The sequence below is a fragment of the Pristiophorus japonicus genome, unplaced genomic scaffold (assembly GCF_044704955.1).
Source record: "Pristiophorus japonicus isolate sPriJap1 unplaced genomic scaffold, sPriJap1.hap1 HAP1_SCAFFOLD_391, whole genome shotgun sequence".
NCBI lineage: Eukaryota > Metazoa > Chordata > Chondrichthyes > Pristiophoridae > Pristiophorus > Pristiophorus japonicus.
The window spans coordinates 57,501-83,669 of NW_027253772.1; the positions used below are offsets into that span (position 1 = coordinate 57,501).

Consider the following 26,169-nt stretch of genomic DNA (forward strand, 5'->3'; position numbering starts at 1 on the left):
TTGAGGTCGAAGGTCAGCCGTGATCTCATTAAATGGCGGAGCAGGCTCGAGGGGCCGAATGGCCGACTCCTGCTCCGAATTCTTCAGTTCTTATGACCCGACTCCCTCCTCAGCTGCACCAATGCCCGGCTTGGGGTCAAGAGATTCTAAAAGTGAAAACGGGGAAATATATTCCAAGTGGCTGGGAGGGAGGGTCTGAATACCACCCCCCCCCTCCCCGCCCCCCGCCGCTGCACACACACACACACACACACACACACAGCAGGCGAGGCCCAGGCTCCGTTCCCGGCCTAGTGCTGAGTTAGCCTGACCTCACACCCGGTGTGGGACAGAGCCCCCCCCCCCCCACACACACACACACACACACACACACAGCAGGAAAAGCCCAGGCTCCAGCCCCGGCCTAGTGCTGAGTTAGCCTGACCTCACACCCGGTGTGGGACAGAGCCCCCCCCCCCCCCACACACACACACACACACACACACACAGCAGGAAAAGCCCAGGCTCCAGCCCCGGCCTAGTGCTGAGTTAGCCTGACCTCACACCCGGTGTGGGACAGAGCCCCCCCCCCACACACACACACACACACACACACACACACAGCAGGAAAAGCCCAGGCTCCAGCCCCGGCCTAGTGCTGAGTTAGCCTGACCTCACACCCGGTGTGGGACAGAGCCCCCGACACACACACACACACACACACACACAGCAGGAAAAGCCCAGGCTCCAGCCCCGGCCTAGTGCTGAGTTAGCCTGACCTCACACCCGGTGTGGGACAGAGCCCCCGACACACACACACACACACACACACACAGCAGGAAAAGCCCAGGCTCCAGCCCCGGCCTAGTACTGAGTTAGCCTGACCTCACACCCGGTGTGGGACAGAGCCCCCCCCCCCACACACACACACACACACACACACACACACGCACACACACACAGCAGGAAAAGCCCAGGCTCCAGCCCCGGCCTAGTGCTGAGTTTGCCCCGGGGTCAGTTAGCCAAGTTTTCCCTCGGTGTCCCCCGGGGTGAACATTTAGAACATCAGAAACAGGAGCAGGAGTCGGCCATTCGGCCCCTCGAGCCTGCTCCGCCATTTAATACGACCGTGGCTGATCTGATCATGGGCTCAGCTCCACTTCCCCGCCCGCTCCCCATAACCCTTCACTCCCTTATCGCTCAAAAATCTGTCTATCTCCACCTTAAATATATTCAATGTCCCAGCCTCCACAGCTCTCTGGGGCAGAGAATTCCACAGATTTACAACCCTCTGAGAGAAGAAATTCCTCCTCATCTCAGTTTTAAATGGGCGGCCCCTTATTCTAAGACCATGCCCCCTAGTTCTAGTCTCCCCCATCAGTGGAAACATCCTCTCTGCATGCACCTTGTCGAGCCCCCTCAGTATCTTAGACGTTTCAATAAGATCACCTCTCATTCTTCTGCACTGCAATGTATACAGGCTCAACCTGCTCAACCTGTCCTCATAACTCAACCCATTCATCTCAGGAGCGAACCGAGTGAACCTCCTCTGAAGGGGTGTGGCATCATGTCAGCCAATGCTCCTGTTCTTGGCCCCTATCCAGACAACCCTACCCGATAGTGAGCAGCAGTTCTGTAACCGGTTACCAGACTCTGAGCCCCGCTGACCGACATTGGCTCCCGGTTAAGCAACGCCTCGATTTCAAAACTCTCGTCCTCGGTTACAAACTCCCTCCACGGCCCTCGCCCCCCCTCCCTATCTCTGTAATCTCCTCCAGCCCCACAACCCCCCTGAGGTTATCCACTTTGGTGGTAAAAACAGAGAGACAGATTATTATCTGAATGGTGACAGATTAGGAAAAGGGGAGGTGCAACGAGACCTGGGTGTCATGGTACATCAGTCATTGAAGGTTGGCATGCAGGTACAGCAGGCGGTGAAGAAAGCAAATGGCATGTTGGCCTTCATAGCGAGGGGATTTGAGTACAGGGGCAGGGAGGTGTTGCTACAGTTGTACAGGGCCTTGGTGAGGCCACACCTGGAGTATTGTGTACAGTTTTGGTCTCCTAACCTGAGGAAGGACATTCTTGCTATTGAGGGAGTGCAGAGAAGGTTCACCAGACTGATTCCCGGGATGGCGGGACTGACCTATCAAGAAAGACTGGATCAACTGGGCTTGTATTCACTGGAGTTCAGAAGGATGAGAGGGGACCTCATAGAAACATATAAAATTCTGACGGGATTGGACAGGTTAGATGTAGGAAGAATGTTCCCAATGTTGGGGAAGTCCAGAACCAGGGGGTCACAGTCTAAGGATAAGGGGTAAGCCATTTAGGACCGAGATGAGGAGAAACTTCTTCACCCAGAGAGTGGTGAACCTGTGGAATTCTCTACCACAGAAAGTTGTTGAGGCCAATTCACTAAATATATTCAAAAAGGAGTTAGATGAGGTCCTTACTACTCGGGGGATCAAGGGGTATGGTGAGAAAGCAGGAATGGGGTACTGAAGTTGCATGTTCAGCCATGAACTCATTGAATGGCGGTGCAGGCTCGAAGGGCCGAATGGCCGACTGCTGCACATATTTTCTATGTCTCTATGTTTCTATGAGATGTCTGCGCTCCTCTAATTCTGCCCTCCTGACCATCGCTGATTATAATCGCTCCACCATCGGTGGCCGTGCCTTCTGTTGCCTGGGCCCCAATCTCTGGAACTCCCTCCCTAAACCTCTCCGCCTCCCTTTCCTCCCTCAAAAACGCTCCTTAAAGCCTCCCTCTTTGATGTAGCAACTGTGCTAATTTCGACTAATGCGGCTTGAAGTGCCAAATTTTTAGCTCGTTAAAGGCGCTCTATAAATACAATTTGAAGTTGTTGAACGATTTCTGATCGATATTAATGACCTGGACGTGTGCATCCAGGGCACCAGTTCAAAGTTTGCAGGAGACACGATCGTCGGAGAGGTTGTTAAACAATTAATCAATCAATCAATCGTAGGGCAGTCCCTCGGAATCGAGGAAGACTTGCTTCCACTCTTAGAATGAGTCCTGAGGTGACTGAACTGTCCGATACGAGAACCACAGTCCCTGTCACAGGTGGGACAGACAGACGTTGAGGGTAACACAAGAACATAAGAATTCGGAACAGGAGCAGGCCATCTAGCCCCTCGAGCCTGCTCCGCCACTCAACAAGATCATGGCTGATCTGGCCGTGGACTCAGCTCCACTTCCCCGGTAAAGGGGAAGGGTGGGACTGGTTTGCCGCACGCTCCTTCCGCTGCCTGCGCTTGGTTTCTGCACGCTCTCGGCGACGAGACTCGAGGTGCTCAGCGCCCTCCCGGATGCACTTCCTCCACTTAGGGGCGGACTGGTCTTTGGGCCCAGGGACTCCCAGGTGTCGGTGGGGATGTTGCACTTTATATCGGGGAGGGGCTTTGAGGGTGGTCCCTTGTAACGTTTCCTCTGCCCACCTTTCGCTCGTTTGCCGTGAAGGAGTTCCGAGTAGAGCGCTTGCTTTGGGGAGTCTCGTGTCTGGGGGGACATGCGGACAATGTGGCCCTGCCCAGCGGAGCTGGTCGAGTGTGGTCAGTGCTTCGATGCTGGGGATGTTGGCCTGGTCGAGGACGCTAACGTTGGTGCGTCTGTCCTCCCGGGGGATTTGTAGGATCTTGCGGAGACAGCGTTGGTGATATTTCTCCAGCGACTTGAGGTGTCTACTGTACATGGTCCATGTCTCTGAGCCATACAGGAGGGCGGGTATCACTACAGCCCTGTAGACCATGAGCTTGGTGGTGGATTTGAGGGCCCGGTCTTCAAACACTCTTTTCCTCAGGCGGCCGAAGGCTGCACTGGCGCACTGGAGGCGGTGTTGTATCTCGTCGCCAATGTCTGCTCTTGTTGATAGGAGGCTCCCGACATTTCAGAAATGTGGTAAACAGCGAGGGGGCTGGTCACAGACTTGAGGAGGACAGAGACAGACTGGTGAAAGGGGCAGACAAGTGACCAATGCAGTTTAACACAGCGAGGTGTGCCGTGATGCAGTTTGGTGGGAAGAATGACGAGAGCCAATATGAACTAAATGGTACAGTTTTAAAGGGGCTGCAGGGACAGACAGAGCTCGGGGAGTATGTACACAAACGGGGCAAGTTGTGTCGGCTGTTTAAAAAAAAAGCACACGGGACCCTGCGCTTTATTAAAGGAAGGCTTGCCTTTAACTAGCGCCTTTCACGACCACTGGATGACCCAAAGCGCCTTACAGCCAATTAAGAACGTTTTTAAAGTGTGCTCACTGTTGTAATGTGGGAAACGAGGCAGAAAATTTGTGCACAGCAAGATCCCACAAACAGCAACGTGTGATCGTGACTCAGATCATCGGTTGTTATAGATGTTGATTGAGGGATCAATATTGGCCCCAGGACAACAGAGAGAACTTCCCCTGCTCTTCTTCCAAATAGTGTCGTTGGATCTTTCACGTCCAACTGAGAGGGCAGACAGTTTAATATCTCATCTGAAAGGTGGCATCTCCCACAGTGCGGCGCTCCCTCCTTACTGCCCCTCCGACAGTGCGGCGCTCCCTCCTTACTGCCCCTCTGACAGTGCGGCACTCCCTCAGTACTGCCCCTCCGACAGTGCGGCACTCCCTTAGTACTGCCCCTCCGACAGTGCGGCGCTCCCTCAGTACTGCCCCTCCGACAGTGCGGCACTCCCTTAGTACTGCCCCTCCGACAGTGCGGCGCTCCCTCAGTACTGCCCCTCCGACAGTGCGGCGCTCCCTCAGTACTGTCCCTCCGACAGTGCGGCACTCCCTCAGTACTGCCCCTCCGACAGTGCGGCACTCCCTCAGTACTGCCCCTCCGACAGTGCGGCGCTCCCTCAGTACTGCCCCTCCGACAGTGCGGCGCTCCCTCAGCACTGCCCCTCCGACAGTGCGGCGCTCCCTCAGTACTGCCCCTCCGACAGTGCGGCACTCCCTCAGTACTGTCCCTCCGACAGTGCGGCACTCCCTCAGTACTGCGCCTCCGACAGTGCGACGCTCCCTCAGTACTGGCCCTCCGACAGTGCGGCACTCCCTCAGTACTGCGCCTCCGACAGTGCGGCGCTCCCTCAGCACTGCCCCTCCGACAGTGCGGCGCTCCCTCAGTACTGCCCCTCCGACAGTGCGGCACTCCCTCAGTACTGTCCCTCCGACAGTGCGGCACTCCCTCAGTACTGCCCCTCCGACAGTGCGGCGCTCCCTCAGTACTGCCCCTCCGACAGTGCGGCGCTCCCTCAGCACTGCCCCTCCGACAGTGCGGCGCTCCCTCAGTACTGCCCCTCCGACAGTGCGGCACTCCCTCAGTACTGCCCCTCCGACAGTGCGGCACTCCCTCAGTACTGCCCCTCCGACAGTGCGGCGCTCCCTCAGTACTGCCCCTCCGACAGTGCGGCGCTCCCTCAGTACTGCCCCTCCGACAGTGCGGCGCTCCCTCAGTACTGCCCCTCCGACAGTGCGGCACTCCCTCAGTACTGCCCCTCCGACAGTGCGGCGCTCCCTCAGTACTGCCCCTCCGACAGTGCGGCACTCCCTCAGTACTGCCCCTCCGACAGTGCAGCACTCCCTCAGTACTGCCCCTCCGACAGTGCAGCACTCCCTCAGTACTGCCCCTCCGACAGTGCAGCACTCCCTCAGTACTGCCCCTCCGACAGTACGACGCTCCCTCAGTACTGCACTTGGAGCGTCAGCCTATATTTTTGAGCTGAGCTCCCTGGAGTGGGACCGGAACCAACAACCGTCTGTCTCAGAAGGCGAGTGTGTGTTACCCCCTTTTAAAAAAAATGTATATTTACCGAACATTATCATTCTATTGTATCATACAAATCCCTTCTGCCCCTCTGCACAGCTGTTGCTCCAAAAACATATCATTCAAACCTGAAGTTTCATTTATTTCCTGTAACAAATTGATCATAAAATACTATCTTTAAATTGTTTCCTGAATAAAACATCCACAAAGCCTGAAAATTATGAGAGGGCTTGACAAGGTGGATGCAGAGAGGATGTTTCCACTGATGGGGGAGACTAGAACTAGGGGGCATAGTCTCAGAATAAGGTGCCGCCCATTTAAAACTGAGATGAGGAGGAATTTCTTCTCTCAGAGGGTTGTAAATCTGTGGAATTCTCTGCCCCAGAGAGCTGTGGAGGCTGGGACATTGAATATATTTAAGGTGGAGATAGACAGATTGTTGAGCGATGAGGGAGTGAAGGGTTATGGGGAGCGGGCGGGGAAGTGGAGCTGAGTCCATGATCGGATCAGCCGTGATCATATTGAATGGCGGAGCAGGCTCGAGGGGCTGTATGGCCCACTCCTGCTCCTATTTCTTATGTTCTTATGTCAATGATCTCTTAGCTTATATTTAATATAATCTTTTCGGTTTATTCTCCTCCCCTTAAAAATCAGAACATTCCTTGTTTGCACAATCACAAATCTCGCCAAACTGAACACTACATTAAATGCCCATCTCAAAATTGAGTTCCCATTCTTGCTTGTCCTCACCCGGCAAGAAAGCCTCACACTACTGTCAAACATAATGCTTAAAATCTTTTAACTGTGGACATAAGGAATATAAACATAATGGCAGGAGTGGGCCATTCGGCCCCTCGAGCCAGCTCCACCATTTAATACGATCACGGCTGATCTGATCATGGACTCAGCTCCACTTCCCCGCCCGCTCCCCATAACCCTTCACTCCCTTATCGCTCAACAATCTGTCTATCTCCGCCTTAAATATATTCAATGACCCAGCCTCCACAGCTCTCTGGGGTAGAGAATTCCACAGATTTACAACAGAGAAACATAGAAAATAGGTGCAGGAGTAGGCCATTCAGCCCTTCGAGCCTGCACCATCATTCAATATGATCATGGCTGATCATTCATCTCAGTACCCTTTTCCTGCTTTCTCTCCATACCCCTTGATCCCTTTAGCCGTAAAGGCCACATCTAACTCCCTCTTGAATATATCCAATGAACTGGCCTCAACAACTCTCTGCGGCAGGGAATTCCACAGGTCAACAACTCTCTGAGTGAAGAAGTTTCTCCTCATCTCGGTCCTAAATGGCCTACCCCTTATCCTAAGACTGTGACCCCTGGTTCTGGACTTCCCCATCATCGGGAACATTCTTCCTGCATCTAACCTGTCCAGTCCCGTCAGAATTTTATATGTTTCTATGAGATCCCCTCTCATCCTTCTAAACTCCAGTGAATACAAGCCCAGTCGATCTAGTCTCTCCTCATATGTCAGTCCCGCCATCCCGGGAATCAGTCTGGTGAACCTTCGCTGCACTCCCTCAATAGCAAGAACGTCCTTCCTCTGAGAGAAGAAATTCCTCCTCATCTCAGTTCTAAATGGGCGACCCCTTGTTCTGAAACTACACCCCCTAGTTCTAGATTCCCCCACGAGGGGAAACATCCTCTCTGCATCCACCTTGTCGAGCCCCCTCATTATCTTATAACTTTCAATAAGATCACCTCTCATTCTTCTGATCTCCAATGTGTACAGGCCCAACCTACTCAAACCTTTCCTCATAAAGCAACCCCCTCATCTCCGGAATCAACCGAGTGAACCTTCTCTGAACAGCCTCCAATGTAAGTATATCCTTCCTTAAATACGGAGACCAAAACTGTACGCAGTACTCCAGGTGTGGCCTCACCAATACCCTGTACAGTTGTAGCAGGACTTCTCTGCTTTTATACTCTATCCCCCTTTGCAATAAAGGCCAACATTCCATTCGTCTTCCTGATTAAGACTATCGTGGAAAAATCCGATTATGAGCCAGCTTGAAATCCCGTTCAATCCACTCTGCACATTTAAATCCCGCTCACATTTCCTTCCAAATCCTGTTGAAATCCAGCTGTGGGTGGATACTTTGCCAGAATTCCTGACCAGCAGCTGTCTTTAATTTCCATTCTATAAATACCCCACAGAAATCTCGAGTATTGCAGTTGTCAAATTGGACCAACTCCTTCCCTTTCTTCATAATTGTCTCATACAGGAGACCAGTTCATCTAACATCTGCCATTGGGAAAATGCTGCCGTCCATTGTCAAGCAAGCATTAGCGGGACTTTTGGAAAAGCGTAATACAGTCAAGCAGAGTCAGCAGGGTTTTATGAAAGGGAAATCATGTTTGACAAATTTGCTGGAGTTCTTTGAGGATGTAACGAACAGGGTGGATAAAGGGGGAACCAGTAGATGTTGTGTATTTGGATTTCCAGAAGGCATTCGATAAGTTGCCCGATAAGATATTACTGCACAAGACAAAAGTTCACAGGGGTTGGGAGTAATATATTAGCATGGATAGAGGATTGGCTAACTAACAGAAAACAGAGAGTCGGGATAAATGGGTCATTTTCAGGTCGGCAACCAGTAACTAGTGGGGTGCCGCAGGGATCAGTGCTGGGTCCTCAACTATTTACAATCTATATTAATGACTTGGCTGAAGGGACCGAGTGTAATGTCGGCCAAGTTTGCTGATGATACAAAGCTTAGTGAGAAAGCAAGTTGTGAGGAGGACACAAAAATCTGCAAAGGATATAGACAGACTAAGTGAGTGGGCAAACATTTGGCAGATGAAGCATAATGTGGGAAACTGTGAGGTTATCCACTTGGGTAGGAACAATTAAAAGGCAAATTATTGTTTAAATGGAGAGAAAGTACAAAATGCTAAGGTGCAGAGGGACCTGGGGATCCTTGTACATTAAACACAAAAAGTTAGCAAGCAGGTACAGCAAGTGTTCAGAAAGGCAAATGGAATGTTGCTCAGGATAAATCGACTTTAGAAAGGCAGGGATTAATCAGGAACAGTCAGCATGGACTTGTTAAGGGAAGGTCATGTTTGACTAACCTGATTGAACTTTTCGAGGAGATAACCAGGAGGGTCGATGAGGGCAGTGCGTACGATGTAGTATATATGGACTTTGCAAAGCTTTTGATAAGGTCCAACATGGCCAACTGATCACGACGGTAAAAACCCATGGGATCCAGGGCAAAGTGGCAAGTTGGATCCAAAATTGGCTCAGATGTCGGAAGCAAAGGGTAATGGTTGAAGGATGTTTCCAGTGGGGTTCTGCAGGGCTCAGTACTGGGACCCTTGCTTTTTGTGGTATATATCAATGATTTAGATTTGAATATAGGGAGTATGATTAAGAAGTTTACAATGACACTAAAGTTGGCTGTGTGGTTGATAATGAAGAGGAAAGTCATGGGCTGCAGGAGGATATCAATCTACTGGTCAGGTGGGCAGAGCAGTGGCAAATGGAATTTAATTCAGAGAAGTGTGAGGTGATGCACTTTGGGAGGGCTAATAAGGAAAGGGTATACACATTAAGCGATAGGCCACTTAATAGTGTAGATGAACAAAGGGACCTTGGAATGCTTGTCCACAGATCCCTGAAAGTAGCAGGCCAGGTGGATAAGGTGGTTAAGAAGGCATACGGAATGCTTGCCTTTATTGGCCTAGGCATAGAATACAAGAGCAGGGAGGTTATGCTTGAACTGTATAATACTCTGGTTAGGCCACAGCTGGAGTATTGCGTGCAGTTCTGGTCGGCGTATTATAGGAAGGACGTGATTGTACTAGAGAGGGTGCAGAGGAGATTTACGAGGATGCTGCCTGGAATGGAGAATCTTAGTTATGAGGATAGATTGGATAGGCTGGGTTTGTTCTCATTGGAACAGAGGAGGTTGAGAGGAGACCTCATCGAGGTGTACAACATATTGAGGGGCCTGGACATAGTGGATAGTAAGGGTCTATTTCCATTGGTGGAGGGGTCTATTATGAGGGGGCATAGTTTTAAGGTGGTTGGTGGAATGTTTAGAGGGGATTTGAGGGGGGGCTTCTTTACACAGAGGGTTGTGGGGATCTGGAACTCGCTGCCTGGAAGAGTGGTGGATGCAGAAACCCTCACCACTTTTAAGAGATGGTTGGATGGGCCCTTAAAGTGCAGTAACCTGCAGGGTTACAGACCGAGAGCTGGTCATTGGGATTAGACTGGGTGACCTTTTGTTGGACGGAGCAGATATAATGGTAAGTACTGCAGGGAACAGAATACGGCCAGGGTGATCTCCGGGACTAGTGTCGATCGCCTGGATGGATCGGAGAGGAATTTTCCCAGATTTCTTTCCCCAATTGGCCTGGGTTTGGCCTCTCCCAGGAGATCGCATGGCTCCAAGTGGGATGTATGTAGAATGTTGCGATACATGGGGTGTCGCAGTTGTGTGGGGCGGACTGGTTGGGCCGGGTGCTTTTTACCTGTCCGTCATTGTTCATTGTTCATAGGTTTATATGTAACCTTCAGGGCTGCTGACCGAGGGCCATGTGCCTCTGTGTCGGCCGGCGAGGATACGATGGGCTGGAATGGTCTCCTTCTGCGCTGTAAATTTCTATGTTTCTATGTTATTGCAAATGGGGATAGAGTATAAAAGCAGGGAAGTCCAGCTACAACTGTACAGGGTATTGGTGAGGCCACACCTGGAGTACTGCGTGCAGTTTTGGTCTCCGTATTTAAGGAGGGATACACTTGCATTGGAGACAGTTCAGAGAAGGTTCACTCGGTTGATTCCGGAGATGAGGGGGTTGACTAATGAGGAAAGGTTGAGGAGGTAAAGCCTCTACTCACGGAATTCAGAAGAATGAGCGTTGATCTTATTGAAACGTATAAGATACTGAGGGGGCTCGACAAGGTAGATGCAGAGAGGGTGTTTCCCCTCGTGGGGGAATCGAGAACTAGGGGGCGTAGTCTCAGAGTAAGAGGTCGCCCATTTCAAAATGGAAATTGGGAAAAATTTATTCTCTCTGAGGGTCGCGAATCTTTCGAATACTCTGCCCCAGAGAGCTGTGGAGGCTGGGTCATTGAATATATTTGAGGCGGAGATAGACAGATTTTTGAGCGATAAGGGAGTGAAGGGTTATGGGGAACGGGCGGGAAAGTGGAGCTGAGTCCATGATCGGATCAGCCATGATCGTATTAAATGGCGGAGCAGGCTCGAGGGGCCGAATGGCCGACTCCTGCTCCCGTTTCTTATGTTATGTTCTTTAAAGAGGCCCTAAAATTTGAAAAATAACAACCCAAAAACGCACCACCAACTTTTTACAAACTCACGCTGACTCCTGCAGTAATCAGCAGACCCTGCTCACTCCGGGCCCCTCGCACCGAGAAAGTGCACCCCACTGAGCCACAGCTGACACTTAATAGAGGATTAGAGTGCTAAAGCAAGGCAGTTATTGCTAAACCTTTTATAAAGCACTGGTCAGGCCCCAGCTGGAGTATTGTGTCCAATTCTGGGCTCCGCACTTTAGGAAGGATGTGAAGACCTTGGAGAGGGTGCAGAGGAGGTTGACCAGAATGGTACCAGGGATCAGTCATTGAAGGTTGGCATGCAGGTACAGCAGGCGGTGAAGAAGGCAAATGGCATGTTGGCCTTCAGAGCGAGGGGATTTGAGTATAGGAGCAGGGAAGTCTTACTGCAGTTGTACAGGGCCTTGGTGAGGCCTCGCCTGGAATATTGTGTTCAGTTTTGGTCTCCTAATCTGAGGAAGGACATTCTTGCTATTGAGGGAGTGCAGCGAAGGTTCACCAGACTGATTCCCGGGATGGCAGGACTGACATATGAGGAGAGACTGGATCAGCTGGGCTTATATTCACTGGAATTTGGAAGGATGAGAGGGGACCTCATAGAAACATATAAAATTCTGACAGGACTGGACAGGTTAGATGCGGGAAGAATGTTTCCGATGTTGGGGAAGTCCAGAACCAGGGGTCACAGTCTAAGGATAAGGGGTAAGCCATTTGGGACCGAGATGAGAAACTTCTTCACTCAGAGAATTGTGAACCTGTGGAATTCTCTACCACAGAAAGTTGTTTGAGACCAGTTCGTTGGATATATTCAAAAGGGAGTTAGATGTGGCCCTTACGGCTAAAGGGATCAAGGGGTATGGAGAGAAAGCAGGAATGGGGTACTGAAGTTGCATGATCAGCCATGATCTTATTGAATGGTGGTGCAGGCTCGAAGGGCCGAATGGCCTGCTCCTGCACCTATTGTCTATGTTTCTGTGAGGGACTTCAGTTCCGTGGAGAGAATGGAGAGTCTGGGGTTGTTATCCTTAGAGCAGCGAAGTTTGATCGAGGGATTCAAAATCGTGGCGGGTTTTGACAGAGTAAAGCACGAGAAACAGTTCCCAGTGTCGGAGAGCGGGTAACCAGAGGGACTCAGATTTAAGGCGATTGGGAACAGAACCGGAGTGGGGAGATGAGGAGAATGTTGTTACGCGGCGCGTTGTTGGGATCGGGAGCGCGCTGCCTGAAAGGGCGGTGGGAGCAGATTCAATAGTGGCCTTCAAACCGGGAACAGGATCAATAGTTGACGGGGAATATTTGTCAGGGCTGTGGGGATGGTGGGACTAATTGGACAGCGATTGGAGGCGGAACAGAGCACTTGTCTCGGGTACGCCTCACCAGTGGGAAAGCGGGTTGTGGAGAGGACACAGAGAGGCTGCAAAGAGATTTAGATCGGTTAGGCGAATGGGCGAAGGTTTGGCAGATGGAATACAATGTCGGAAAGTGTGAGGTCATCCAACTTGGGGAAAAAAACAGTAAAAGGGAATATTATTTGAATGGGGAGAAATTACAACATGCTGCGGTGCAGAGGGACCTGGGGTTCCTTGTGCATGAATCCCAAAAAGTTAGTTTGCAGGATGCAGCAGGTAATCAGGAAGGCGAATGGGATGTTGGCCTTCATTGCGAGAGGGATGGAGTACAAAAGCAGGGAGGTCCTGCTGCAACTGTACAGGGTATTGGTGAGGCCGCACCTGGAGCACTGCGTGCAGTTTTGGTCACCTGACTTAAGGAAGGATATACTGGCTTTGGAGGGTGTCCAGAGACGATTCACTCGGCTGATTCCGGAGATGAGGGGGTTACCTTATGATGATAGATTGAGCAGACTGGGTCTTTACTCGTTGGAGTTCAGAAGGATGAGGGGTGATCTTATAGAAACATTTAAAATAATGAAAGGGATAGACAAGATAGAGGCAGAGAGGTTGTTTCCACTGGTCGGGGAGACTAGAACTAGGGGGCACAGCCTCAAAATACGGGGGAGCCAATTTAAAACCGGAAGGAATTTCTTCTCCCAGAGGGTTGTGAATCTGTGGAATTCTCTGCCCAGGGAAGCAGTTGAGGCTAGCTCATTGAATGTATTCAAGTGACAGATAGATAGATTTTTAACCAATCAGGGAATTAAGGGTTACGGGGAGCGGGCGGGTAAGTGGAGCTGAGTCCACGGCCAGATCAGCCGTGATCTTGTTGAATGGCGGAGCAGGCTCGAGGGGCTAGATGGCCTCCTCCTGTTCCTAATTCTTATGTTCGTATGTCATGTATCAGTGTAGAACACACTGGGCCAATCGTGCGGTGCGTGAGTGAGTGAGCGAGTGAGCGAGTGAGGCTCGGGAACCACGCCGGGTGGGAGCAGGGCCCCCTCACAGCAAAGCTCCTCTCTCCGTCCGCCCATCCGGGAGCGCGCCGGGAGAGCAAGGCCTCCTGGGGCGATGGTCAGCTTGCTCCCGGAGGGGGCAGGGGGGGCGATCCTCATCGGCCGCCAGACAGGTCCACTGCCCCGGGCCAGGGGTTGGGGAAGGTGGGGGGGGTTAATTCTGTGACTCGGCTGCCTCTCCCCACAGACAGGGTCATTGCTCCCGGGGTCGGGGCGGGAGGGGGGGGGGGAGAGGGTTAATCTGTGACGGCCTCTCGTCCATACCTCATCATCATCACAGGTGGTCGCTCGAGGCGAGGATGACTTGCTTTCACACCAAAAAAAAGCGGATGAGTTCACGGGTGTTCCAGTGAAGGACCCAATATTCCAGGCCCTGGACTACATCCTGACGGGTGGGAGATGCCTGTGGGTGGATTTTTTTAACGTGGGGTGACCCGTTACACACCAGCCACCACACGGGGCTTGACAGAGCCCGGTCTTGGTCCAGGGGCGAGGGTTAACCAGGACGTCTGGAGACCAGCTCTGCTGCACGGGCCTAGTGCGCTCACACACATATCGCGCAGTGTGTGGGCTGGGCCCCCGTGCTGCCCCCTGGGCCCATGCCTCTTCCGGGCCCCGTACTCGCGCCTCTCTTGGGCCCCCGATCACGTCCCTCGACAGTCCCTCGCCGCTCCTTCGCACCCTCCCGCTGTGCCTGCCCGCACTGCGATCAGCGACCGGGCCTCGTAGCCGTCGCCCTCCTGCAGCAGAACGCGCGCTGCTCCCCTGCAGTGCTCCCAGCGCTCGGCTGCTCGGCCTGGAGACAGGCGCAGTCCCGGCCCGCGAGACCCTCGGCAGGCCGGGGCCATTGGCGGGAGCAGCGTGCGGGGGTATACCTCGCATGAAACAGACAGGGTCAATGCCCCCCCCCCCCCTTCCCCGGGGAAACTGTGACCCCCTCATCACCCCCCCCCCCCCCCCACTCCCCGCCCCCACACACACACACTGTCCCAGGGAGACTGACCACCCCCTGTCAGTGCCAGGGAGTGAGCGGGGCCTTCCGCCGGGGGAGGGAATGGTCAAGGGGTTTGCTTACCCTAAAATTATGACCCCAATGCTGCATCTGGACTGACACTGTCTCTCCCTCTCTCTCTCTCCACCTCACAATCTCTCCCTCGCTCTCTCCCCATCCTTCCTCTCTCCCTCCCTCTCTCTCTCTCTCTCCCTCGCTCTCTCCCACTCCTTCCTCTCCCTCTCTCTCTCGTTCCCCCTCTCTCTTGCTCTCCCCTCTCTCTCTTCCTCCCTCTGTCTCCCACTCCCTGTCTCTATCTCCCCCTTCCTCTCTCTGTCTCCCCTTCCTCTCTCTATCTCTCCCTCCCTCTCTCTCTCTCTCTCCCTCTCCCTCCCTCGCTCTCCCCCTCCCTCTCTCTCTAACTCCCTCCCTCTCTCTCCTCCTCCCTCTTCCTCTCCCTCTATCTCTCCTTCCCCCTCTCTCATGCTCTCGCCTCGCTCTCTCCCTCCCTCTGTCTCCCACTCCCTCTCTCTATCTCCCCCTTCCTCTCTCTGTCTCCCCTTCCTCTCTCTGTCTCTCCTTCTCTCTCGCTCTCCCTCTCCCTCTCTCTCTCCCTCCCTCTCTCCCTCGCTCTCTCCCTTTCTCTCTCGCTCTTCTTCCCCCTATCTCTTCCTCTCCCCTCAATCTCTCCCTCTCTCCCACTCCCTCTTTCTCTCTCTATCTCTCTCTCCCGCTCTCTCTCTCTCTATCTCTTTCTCTCTCCCTCCCTCCCTCTCCCTCTCCCTCTCTCTCTCCCTCTCTCTATCTCTCCCCCTTCCGCTCTCTCTCTCCCTCCCTCCCTGTCTCTCTCTCACTCTCGCTCCCTCTACCTCTCCCGCGCTCTCTCTCCCTCTCCTTTTCCCTCTCCCTCGCGCTCTCCCTCTCTCTCTCTCCCCCTCTCCCGCTCACTCCCTCTCTCCCTCATACTCCCTCTATCCCCACCCCTCGCACTCTGCCCCCCCCCCCTCTCTCCCCCCTCCCTCGCTCGCCTCCCCCCATTCGGTTTCTCAGGTGAGGTTGGAGACTGGAAGAACCATTTCACCGTTGCACAACATGAAGCTTTCGAAGAAGATTACGAGAGGAAAATGAGAGACAGCTCGATAAAGTTTCGTGACGTCTTGTGAAAACTGATTAATGAAACATTATCGAAAAATCAAAAATTAACTTCATTAAAAATCAACAAAACGGTGAACACCGCTTATTTCCCATCAGCTCCATTCCATCATTGCAAGAGCTCGAAGAGCGGAGTGAGGGGAGAGACTGAGAGACACCAGTCAATGTACAGATATCTCCCTGAGGGAGAGGGACTGAGAGACACTGGTCAGTGTACAGATATCTCCCTGAGGGAGAGGGACTGAGAGACACCAGTCAGTGTTCAGATATCTCCCTGAGGGAGAGGGGACTGAGAGACACCGGTCAGTGTACAGATATCTCCCTGAGTGAGAGGGACTGAGAGACACCAGTCAGTGTACAGATAATCTCCCTGAGGGAGAGGGGACTGAGAGACACCAGTCAGTGTTCAGATATCTCCCTGAGGAAGAGGGACTGAGAGACACCAGTCAGTGTACAGATATCTCCCTGAGGGAGAGGGACTGAGAGACACCAGTCAGTGTACAGATATCTCCCTGAGGGAGAGGGACTGAGAGACACCAGTCAGTGTACAGATATCTCCCTGAGGGAGAGGGGACTGAGAGACACCAGTCAGTGTTCAGATATCTCCCTGAGGGAGAGGGACTGAGAGACACCAGTCAGTGTACAGATATCTCCCTGAGGGAGAGGGGACTGAGAGACACCAGTCAGTGTTCAGATATCTCCCTGAGGGAGAGGGACTGAGAGACACCAGTCAGTGTACAGATATCTCCCTGAGGGAGAGGGACTGAGAGACACCAGTCAGTGTACAGATATCTCCCTGAGGGAGAGGGACTGAGAGACACCAGTCAGTGTGCAGATATCTCCCTGAGGGAGAGGGGACAGAGAGACACCGGTCAGTATACAGATATCTCCCTGAGGGAGAGGGACTGAGAGACACCAGTCAGTGTACAGATATCTCCCTGAGGGAGAGGGACTGAGAGACACCAGTCAGTGTTCAGATATCTCCCTGAGGGAGAGGGGACTGAGAGACACTGGTCAGTGTACAGATATCTCCCTGAGGGAGAGGGACTGAGAGACACCAGTCAGTGTTCAGATATCTCCCTGAGGGAGAGGGGACTGAGAGACACCGGTCAGTGTACAGATATCTCCCTGAGTGAGAGGGACTGAAAAACACCAGTCAGTGTACAGATAATCTCCCTGAGGGAGAGGGGACTGAGAGACACCAGTCAGTGTTCAGATATCTCCCTGAGGAAGAGGGACTGAGAGACACCAGTCAGTGTACAGATATCTCCCTGAGGGAGAGGGACTGAGAGACACCAGTCAGTGTACAGATATCTCCCTGAGGGAGAGGGACTGAGAGACACCAGTCAGTGTACAGATATCTCCCTGAGGGAGAGGGGACTGAGAGACACCAGTCAGTGTTCAGATATCTCCCTGAGGGAGAGGGACTGAGAGACACCAGTCAGTGTACAGATATCTCCCTGAGGGAGAGGGGACTGAGAGACACCAGTCAGTGTTCAGATATCTCCCTGAGGGAGAGGGACTGAGAGACACCAGTCAGTGTACAGATATCTCCCTGAGGGAGAGGGACTGAGAGACACCAGTCAGTGTACAGATATCTCCCTGAGGGAGAGGGACTGAGAGACACCAGTCAGTGTGCAGATATCTCCCTGAGGGAGAGGGGACTGAGAGACACCGGTCAGTATACAGATATCTCCCTGAGGGAGAGGGACTGAGAGACACCAGTCAGTGTACAGATATCTCCCTGAGGGAGAGGGACTGAGAGACACCAGTCAGTGTTCAGATATCTCCCTGAGGGAGAGGGGACTGAGAGACACTGGTCAGTGTACAGATATCTCCCTGAGGGAGAGGGACTGAGAGACACCAGTCAGTGTTCAGATATCTCCCTGAGGGAGAGGGACTGAGAGACACCAGTCAGTGTACAGATATCTCCCTGAGGGAGAGGGACTGAGAGACACCAGTCAGTGTACAGATATCTCCCTGAGGGAGAGGGACTGAGAGACACCAGTCAGTGTACAGATATCTCCCTGAGGGAGAGGGACTGAGAGACACCAGTCAGTGTGCAGATATCTCCCTGAGGGAGAGGGGACTGAGAGACACCGGTCAGTATACAGATATCTCCCTGAGGGAGAGGGACTGAGAGACACCAGTCAGTGTACAGATATCTCCCTGAGGGAGAGGGACTGAGAGACACCAGTCAGTGTTCAGATATCTCCCTGAGGGAGAGGGGACTGAGAGACACTGGTCAGTGTACAGATATCTCCCTGAGGGAGAGGGACTGAGAGACACCAGTCAGTGTTCAGATATCTCCCTGAGGGAGAGGGGACTGAGAGACACCGGTCAGTGTACAGATATCTCCCTGAGTGAGAGGGACTGAGAGACACCAGTCAGTGTACAGATAATCTCCCTGAGGGAGAGGGGACTGAGAGACACCAGTCAGTGTTCAGATATCTCCCTGAGGGAGAGGGACTGAGAGACACCAGTCAGTGTACAGATATCTCCCTGAGGGAGAGGGACTGAGAGACACCAGTCAGTGTACAGATATCTCCCTGAGGGAGAGGGACTGAGAGACACCAGTCAGTGTACAGATTTCTCCCTGAGGGAGAGGGGACTGAGAGACATCAGTCAGTGTACAGATATCTCCCTGAGGGAGAGGGGACTGAGAGACACCAGTCAGTGTACAGATATCTCACTGAGGGAGAGGGACTGAGAGACACCAGTCAATGTACAGATATCTCCCTGAGAGAGAGGGACTGAGTGACACAATTCAGTGTACAGATATCTCCCTGAGGGAGAGGGGACTGAGAGACACCAGTCAGTGTACAGATATCTCCCTGAGGAAGAGGGAACTGAGAGACACCAGTCAGTGTACAGATATCTCCCTGAGGGAGAGGGGACTGAGAGAAACCAGTCAGTGTACATATATCTCCCTGAGGGAGAGGGGACTGAGAGACAGCAATCAGTGTACACATATCTCCCTGAGGGAGAGGGGACTGAGAGACATCAGTCAGTGTACAGATATCTCCCTGAGGGAGAGGGACTGAGAGACACCAGTCAGTGTACAGATATCTCCCTGAGGGAGAGGGGACTGAGAGGCACCAGTCACTGTACAGATATCTCCCTGAGGGAGAGGGGACTGAGAGACATCAGTCAGTGTACAGATATCTCCCTGAGGGAGAGGGACTGAGATACACCAGACAGTGTACAGATATCTCCCTGAGGGAGATGGAACTGAGAGACACCAGTCAGTGTATAAATATCTCCCTGAGGGAGAGGGGACTGAGAGACACCAGTCAGTGTACAGATATTTCGCTGAGGGAGAGGCGACTGGGAGACACCAGTCAATGTACAGATATCTCCCTGAGGGAGCGGGGACTGAGAGACACCAGTCAGTGTACAGATATCTCACTGAGGGAGAGGGGACTGACAGACACCAGTCACTGTACAGATATCTCACTGAGGGAGAGGGACTGAGAGACACCAGTCAATGTACAGATATCTCCCTGAGAGAGAGGGACTGAGTGACACAATTCAGTGTACAGATATCTCCCTGAGGGAGAGGGGACTGAGAGACACCATTCAGTGTACAGATATCTCCGTGAGGGAGAGGGGACTGAGAGACACGGTCAGTGTACAGATATCTCCCTGAGGGAGAGGGGACTGAGAGACACTGGTCAGTGTACAGATATCTCCCGGAGGTAGAGGGACTGAGAGACACCAGTCAGTGTACAGATATCTCCCTGAGGGAGAGGGGACTGAGAGACATCAGTCAGTGTACAGATATCTCCCTGAGGGAGAGGGGACTGAGAGACACCAGTCAGTGTACAGATATCTCACTGAGGGAGAGGGGACTGACAGACACCAGTCACTGTACAGATATCTCCCTGAGGGAGAGGGGACTGAGAGACACCAGTCAGTGTACAGATATCTCCCTGAGGGAGAGGGAACTGAGAGACACCAGTCATTGGACAGATATCTCCCTGAGGGAGAGGGGACTGAGAGACACGGTCAGTGTACAGATATCTCCCTGAGGGAGAGGGGACTGAGAGACACTGGTCAGTGTACAGATATCTCGCGGAGGTAGAGGGACTGAGAGACACCAGTCAGTGTACAGATATCTCCCTGAGGGAGAGGGGACTGAGAGACACCAGTCAGTGTACAGATATCCCTGAGGAAGAGGGGACTGAGAGACACCAGTCAGTGTACAGATATCTCCCTGAGGGAGAGGGGACTGAGAGACACCAGTCAGTGTACAGATATCTCCCTGAGGGAGAGGGGACTGAGAGACACTGGTCAGTATACAGATATCTCCCTGAGGGAGAGGGGACTGAGAGGCACCAGTTACTGTACAGATATCACCCTGAGGGAGAGGGGACTGCGAGACACCAGTCAGTGTACAGATATCTTCCTGAGGGAGAGGGACTGAGAGACACCAGTCAGTGTACAGATATCTCCCTGAGGGAGAGGGGACTGAGAGACACCAGTCAGTGTACAGATATCTCACTGAGGGAGAGGGGACTGACAGACACCAGTCACTGTACAGATATCTCCCTGAGGGAGAGGGACTGAGAGACACCAGTCAGTGTACAGATATCTCACTGAGGGAGAGGGACTGAGAGACACCAGTCAATGTACAGATATCTCCCTGAGAGAGAGGGACTGAGTGACTCAATTCAGTGTACAGATATCTCCCTGAGGGAGTGGCGACTGAGAGACACCAGTCAGTGTACAGATATCTCCCTGAGGAAGAGGGGACTGAGAGACACCAGTCAGTGTACAGATATCTCCCTGAGAGAGAGGGACTGAGTGACACAATTCAGTGTACAGATATCTCCCTCAGGGAGAGGCGACTGAGAGACACCAGTCAGTGTACAGATATCTCCCTGAGGAAGAGGGGACTGAGAGACAGCAGTCAGTGTACAGATATCTCCCTGAGGGAGAGGGGACTGAGAGACATCAGTCAGTGTAAAGATATCTCCCTGAGGGAGAGGGACTGAGAGACACCAGTCAGTGTACAGATATCTCCCTGAGGGAGAGGGGACTGAGAGACACCAGTCACTGTACAGATATCTCCCTGAGGGAGAGGGACTGAGAGACACCAGTCAGTGTACAGATATCTCACTGAGGGAGAGGGACTGAGATACACCAGTCAATGTACAGATATCTCCCTGAGAGAGAGGGACTGAGTGACACAATTCAGTGTACAGATATCTCCCTCAGGGAGAGGCGACTGAGAGACACCAGTCAGTGTACAGATATCTCCCTGAGGAAGAGGGGACTGAGAGACACCAGTCAGTGTACAGTTATCTCCCTGAGGGAGAGGGGACTGAGACACAGCAGTCAGTGTACAGATATCTCCCTGAGGGAGAGGGGACTGAGAGACATCAGTCAGTGTACAGATATCTCCCTGAGGGAGAGGGACTGAGAGACACCAGGCAGTGTACAGATATCTCCCTGAGGGAGATGGAACTGAGAGACACCAGTCAGTGTATAAATATCTCCCTGAGGGAGAGGGGACTGAGAGACACCGGTCAGTGTACAGATATCTCCCTGAGGGAGAGGGGACTGAGAGACACCAGTCAGTGTACAGATATGTCCCTGAGGGAGAGGGGACTGAGAGACACCAGTCAGTGTACAGATCTCTCCCTGAGGTAGAGGGACTGAGAGACACCAGTCAGTGTACAGATCTCTCCCTGAGGGAGAGGGGACTGAGAGACACCAGTCAGTGTACAGATCTCTCCCTGAGGTAGAGGGACTGAGAGACACCAGTCAGTGTACAGATATCTCCCTGAGGGAGAGGGGACTGAGAGACACCAGTCAGTGTACAGATATCTCCCTGAGGGAGAGGGGACTGAGAGACACAAGTCAGTGTACAGATATCTCCCTGAGGAAGAGGGGACTGAGAGACACCGGTCAGTGTAGAGATATCTCCCTGAGGGAGAGGGGACTGAGAGACACCAGTCAGTGTGCAGATATCTCCCAGAGGGAGGGGGACTGTGAGACACCAGTCAGTGTACAGATATCTCCCTGAGGGAGAGGGGACTGAGAGACACCAGTCAGTGTACAGATATACCTGAGGGAGAGGGGACTGAGAGACACCGGTCAGTGTAGAGATATCTCCCTGAGGGAGAGGGACTGAGTGACACAATTCAGTGTACAGATATCTCCCTGATGGAGAGGGGACTGAGAGACACCAGTCAGTGTAGAGATATCTCCCTGAGGGAGAGGGGACTGAGAGACACCAGTCAGTGTACAGATATACCTGAGGGAGAGGGGACTGAGAGACACCAGTCAGTGTACAGATATCTCCCTGAGGAAGAGGGGACTGAGAGACACCAGTCAGTGTACAGATATCTCCCTGAGGGAGAGGGGACTGAGAGACAGCAGTCAGTGTACAGATATCTCCCTGAGGGAGAGGGGACTGAGAGACACCAGTCAGTGTACAGATATCTCCCTGAGGGAGAGGGGACTGAGAGACACTGGTCAGTTTACAGATATCTCCCTGAGGGAGAGGGAACTGAGAGGCACCAGTCAGTGTACAGATATCACCCTGAGGGAGAGCGAACTGAGAGACATCAGTCAGTGTACAGATATCTCCCTGAGGGAGAGGGACTGAGAGACACCAGTCAGTGTACAGATATCTCCCTGAGGGAGAGGGACTGAGATACACCAGTCAGTGTACAGATATCTCCCTGAGGGAGAGGGGACTGAGAGTGACCAGTCAGTGTACAGGTATCTCCCTGAGGGAGAGGGGACTGAGAGACACTGGTCAGTGTTCAGATATCTCCCTGAGGTAGAGGGACTAAGAGACACCAGTCAGTGTACAGATATCTCCCTGAGGGAGAGGGGACTGAGAGACATCAGTCAGTGTACAGATATCTCCCTGAGGGAGAGGGGACTGAGAGACACCAGTCAGTGTACAGATATCTCACTGAGGGAGAGGGGACTGACAGACACCAGTCACTGTACAGATATCTCACTGAGGGAGAGGGACTGAGAGACACCAGTCAGTGTACAGATATCTCCCTGAGGGAGAGGGAACTGAGAGACACCAGTCATTGGACAGATATCTCCCTGAGGGAGAGGGGACTGAGAGACACGGTCAGTGTACAGATATCTCCCTGAGGGAGAGGGGACTGAGAGACACTGGTCAGTGTACAGATATCTCGCGGAGGTAGAGGGACTGAGAGACACCAGTCAGTGTACAAATATCTCCCTGAGGGAGAGGGGGCTGAGAGACACCAGTCAGTGTACAGATATCCCTGAGGAAGAGGGGACTGAGAGACACCAGTCAGTGTACAGATATCTCCCTGAGGGAGTGGGGACTGAGAGACACCAGTCAGTGTACAGATATCTCCCTGAGGAAGAGGGGACTGAGAGACAACAGTCAGTGTACAGATATCTCCCTGAGGGAGAGGGGACTGAGAGACACCAGTCAGTGTACAGATATCTCCCTGAGGGAGAGGGGACTGAGAGACACTGGTCAGTATACAGATATCTCCCTGAGGGAGAGGGGACTGAGAGGCACCAGTTACTGTACAGATATCACCCTGAGGGAGAGGGGACTGCGAGACACCAGTCAGTGTACAGATATCTTCCTGAGGGAGAGGGACTGAGAGACACCAGTCAGTGTACAGATATCTCCCTGAGGGAGAGGGGACTGAGAGACACCAGTCAGTGTACAGATATCTCACTGAGGGAGAGGGGACTGACAGACACCAGTCACTGTACAGATATCTCCCTGAGGGTGAGGGACTGAGAGACACCAGTCAGTGTACAGATATCTCACTGAGGGAGAGGGACTGAGAGACACCAGTCAATGTACAGATATCTCCCTGAGAGAGAGGGACTGAGTGACTCAATTCAGTGTACAGATATCTCCCTGAGGGAGAGGCGACTGAGAGACACCAGTCAGTGTACAGATATCTCCCTGAGGAAGAGGGGACTGAGAGACACCAGTCAGTGTACAGATATCTCCCTGAGGGAGAGGGGACTGAGAGACAGCAGTCAGTGTACAGATATCTCCCTGAGGGAGAGGGGACTGAGAGACATCAGTCAGTGTAAAGATATCTCCCTGAGGGAGAGGGACTGAGAGACACCAGTCAGTGTACAGATATCTCCCTGAGGGAGAGGGGACTGAGAGACACCAGTCACTGTACAGATATCTCCCTGAGGGAGAGGGACTGAGAGACACCAGTCAGTGTACAGATATCTCACTGAGGGAGAGGGACTGAGAGACACCAGTCAATGTACAGATATCTCCCTGAGAGAGAGGGACTGAGTGACACAATTCAGTGTACAGATATCTCCCTCAGGGAGAGGCGACTGAGAGACACCAGTCAGTGTACAGATATCTCCCTGAGGGAGAGGGGACTGAGAGACACCAGTCACTGTGCAGATATCTCTCTGAGGGAGAGGGGACTGAGAGACACCAGTCAGTGTACAGATATCTCCCTGAGGGAGAGGGAACTGTGAGACACCAGTCAGTGTATAGATGTCTCCCTGAGGGAGAGGGGACTGAGAGGCACCAGTCACTGTACAGATATCTCCCTGAGGGAGAGGGGACTGAGAGACATCAGTCAGTGTACAGATATCTCCCTGAGGGAGAGGGACTGAGAGACACCAGGCAGTGTACAGATATCTCCCTGAGGGAGATGGAACTGAGAGACACCAGTCAGTGTATAAATATCTCCCTGAGGGAGAGGGGACTGAGAGACACCGGTCAGTGTACAGATATCTCCCTGAGGGAGAGGGGACTGAGAGACACTGGTCAGTGTACAGATATCTCCCTGAGGTAGAGGGACTGAGAGACACCAGTCAGTGTACAGATATCTCCCTGAGGGAGAGGGGACTGAGAGACACCAGTCAGTGTACAGATATCTCCCTGAGGGAGAGGGGACTGAGAGACACAAGTCAGTGTACAGATATCTCCCTGAGGAAGAGGGGACTGAGAGACACCGGTCAGTGTAGAGATATCTCCCTGAGGGAGAGGGGACTGAGAGACACCAGTCAGTGTACAGATATACCTGAGGGAGAGGGGACTGAGAGACACCGGTCAGTGTAGAGATATCTCCCTGAGGGAGAGGGACTGAGTGACACAATTCAGTGTACAGATATCTCCCTGATGGAGAGGGGACTGAGAGACACCGGTCAGTGTAGAGATATCTCCCTGAGGGAGAGGGGACTGAGAGACACCAGTCAGTGTACAGATATACCTGAGGGAGAGGGGACTGAGAGACACCAGTCAGTGTACAGATATCTCCCTGAGGAAGAGGGGACTGAGAGACACCAGTCAGTGTACAGATATCTCCCTGAGGGAGAGGGGACTGAGAGACAGCAGTCAGTGTACAGATATCTCCCTGAGGGAGAGGGGACTGAGAGACACCAGTCAGTGTACAGATATCTCCCTGAGGGAGAGGGGACTGAGAGACACTGGTCAGTTTACAGATATCTCCCTGAGGGAGAGGGAACTGAGAGGCACCAGTCAGTGTACAGATATCACCCTGAGGGAGAGGGAACTGAGAGACATCAGTCAGTGTACAGATATCTCCCTGAGGGAGAGGGACTGAGAGACACCAGTCAGTGTACAGATATCTCCCTGAGGGAGAGGGACTGAGATACACCAGTCAGTGTACAGATATCTCCCTGAGGGAGAGGGGACTGAGAGACACCAGTCAGTGTACAGATATCACCCTGAGGGAGAGGGAACTGAGAGACATCAGTCAGTGTACAGATATCTCCCTGAGGGAGAGGGACTGAGAGACACCAGTCAGTGTACAGATATCTTCCTGAGGGAGAGGGGACTGAGAGACACCAGTCACTGTACAGATATCTCCCAAAGGATGAGGGACTGAGAGACACCAGTCAGTGTACAGATATCTCCCTGAGGGAGAGGGGACTGACAGACACCAGTCACTGTACAGATATCTCCCTGAGGGAGAGGGGACTGAGAGACACCAGTCAGTGTACAGATATCTCCCTGAGGGAGAGGGAACTGAGAGACACCAGTCAGTGGACAGATATCTCCCCGAGGGAGAGGGGACTGAGAGACACGGTCAGTGTACAGATATCTCCCTGAGGGAGAGGGGACAGAGAGACACCAGTCAGTGTACAGATATCTCACTGAGGGAGAGGGACTGAGAGACACCAGTCAGTGTACAGATATCCCTGAGGGAGAGGGGACTGAGAGACACCAGTCAGTGTACAGATATCTCACTGAGGGAGAGGGACTGAGAGGCACTAGTCAATGTACAGATATCTCCCTGAGAGAGAGGGACTGAGTGACACAATTCAGTGTACAGATATCTCCCTGAGGGAGAGGGGACTGAGGGACACCAGTCAGTGTAAAGATATCTCCCTGAGGAAGAGGGGACTGAGAGACAGCAGTCAGTGTACAGATATCTCCCTGAGGGAGAGGGGACTGAGAGACACCAGTCAGTGTACAGATATCTCCCTGATGGAGAGGGGACTGAGAGACACCAGTCAGTGTACAGATATCTCCCTGAGGGAGAGTGGACTGAGAGACACCAGTCAGTGTAC

The 26,169-nt window shown here is 52.7% G+C and overlaps 1 protein-coding gene across 1 annotated transcript in view; it reads left to right on the plus strand.

The window, feature by feature from the left end:
- LOC139250566 (sulfotransferase 1 family member D1-like) overlaps positions 1-15,705 on the plus strand; it is a 49,552-nt gene extending 33,847 nt beyond the window's left edge. The window contains exon 7 of the mRNA XM_070872957.1: positions 15,529-15,705. Within this exon, the coding sequence (XP_070729058.1) occupies positions 15,529-15,641 (113 nt within the window). The 3' untranslated portion in view covers positions 15,642-15,705. The remainder of the gene's footprint in view (positions 1-15,528) is intronic.
- Positions 15,706-26,169: the final 10,464 nt, after the last annotated feature.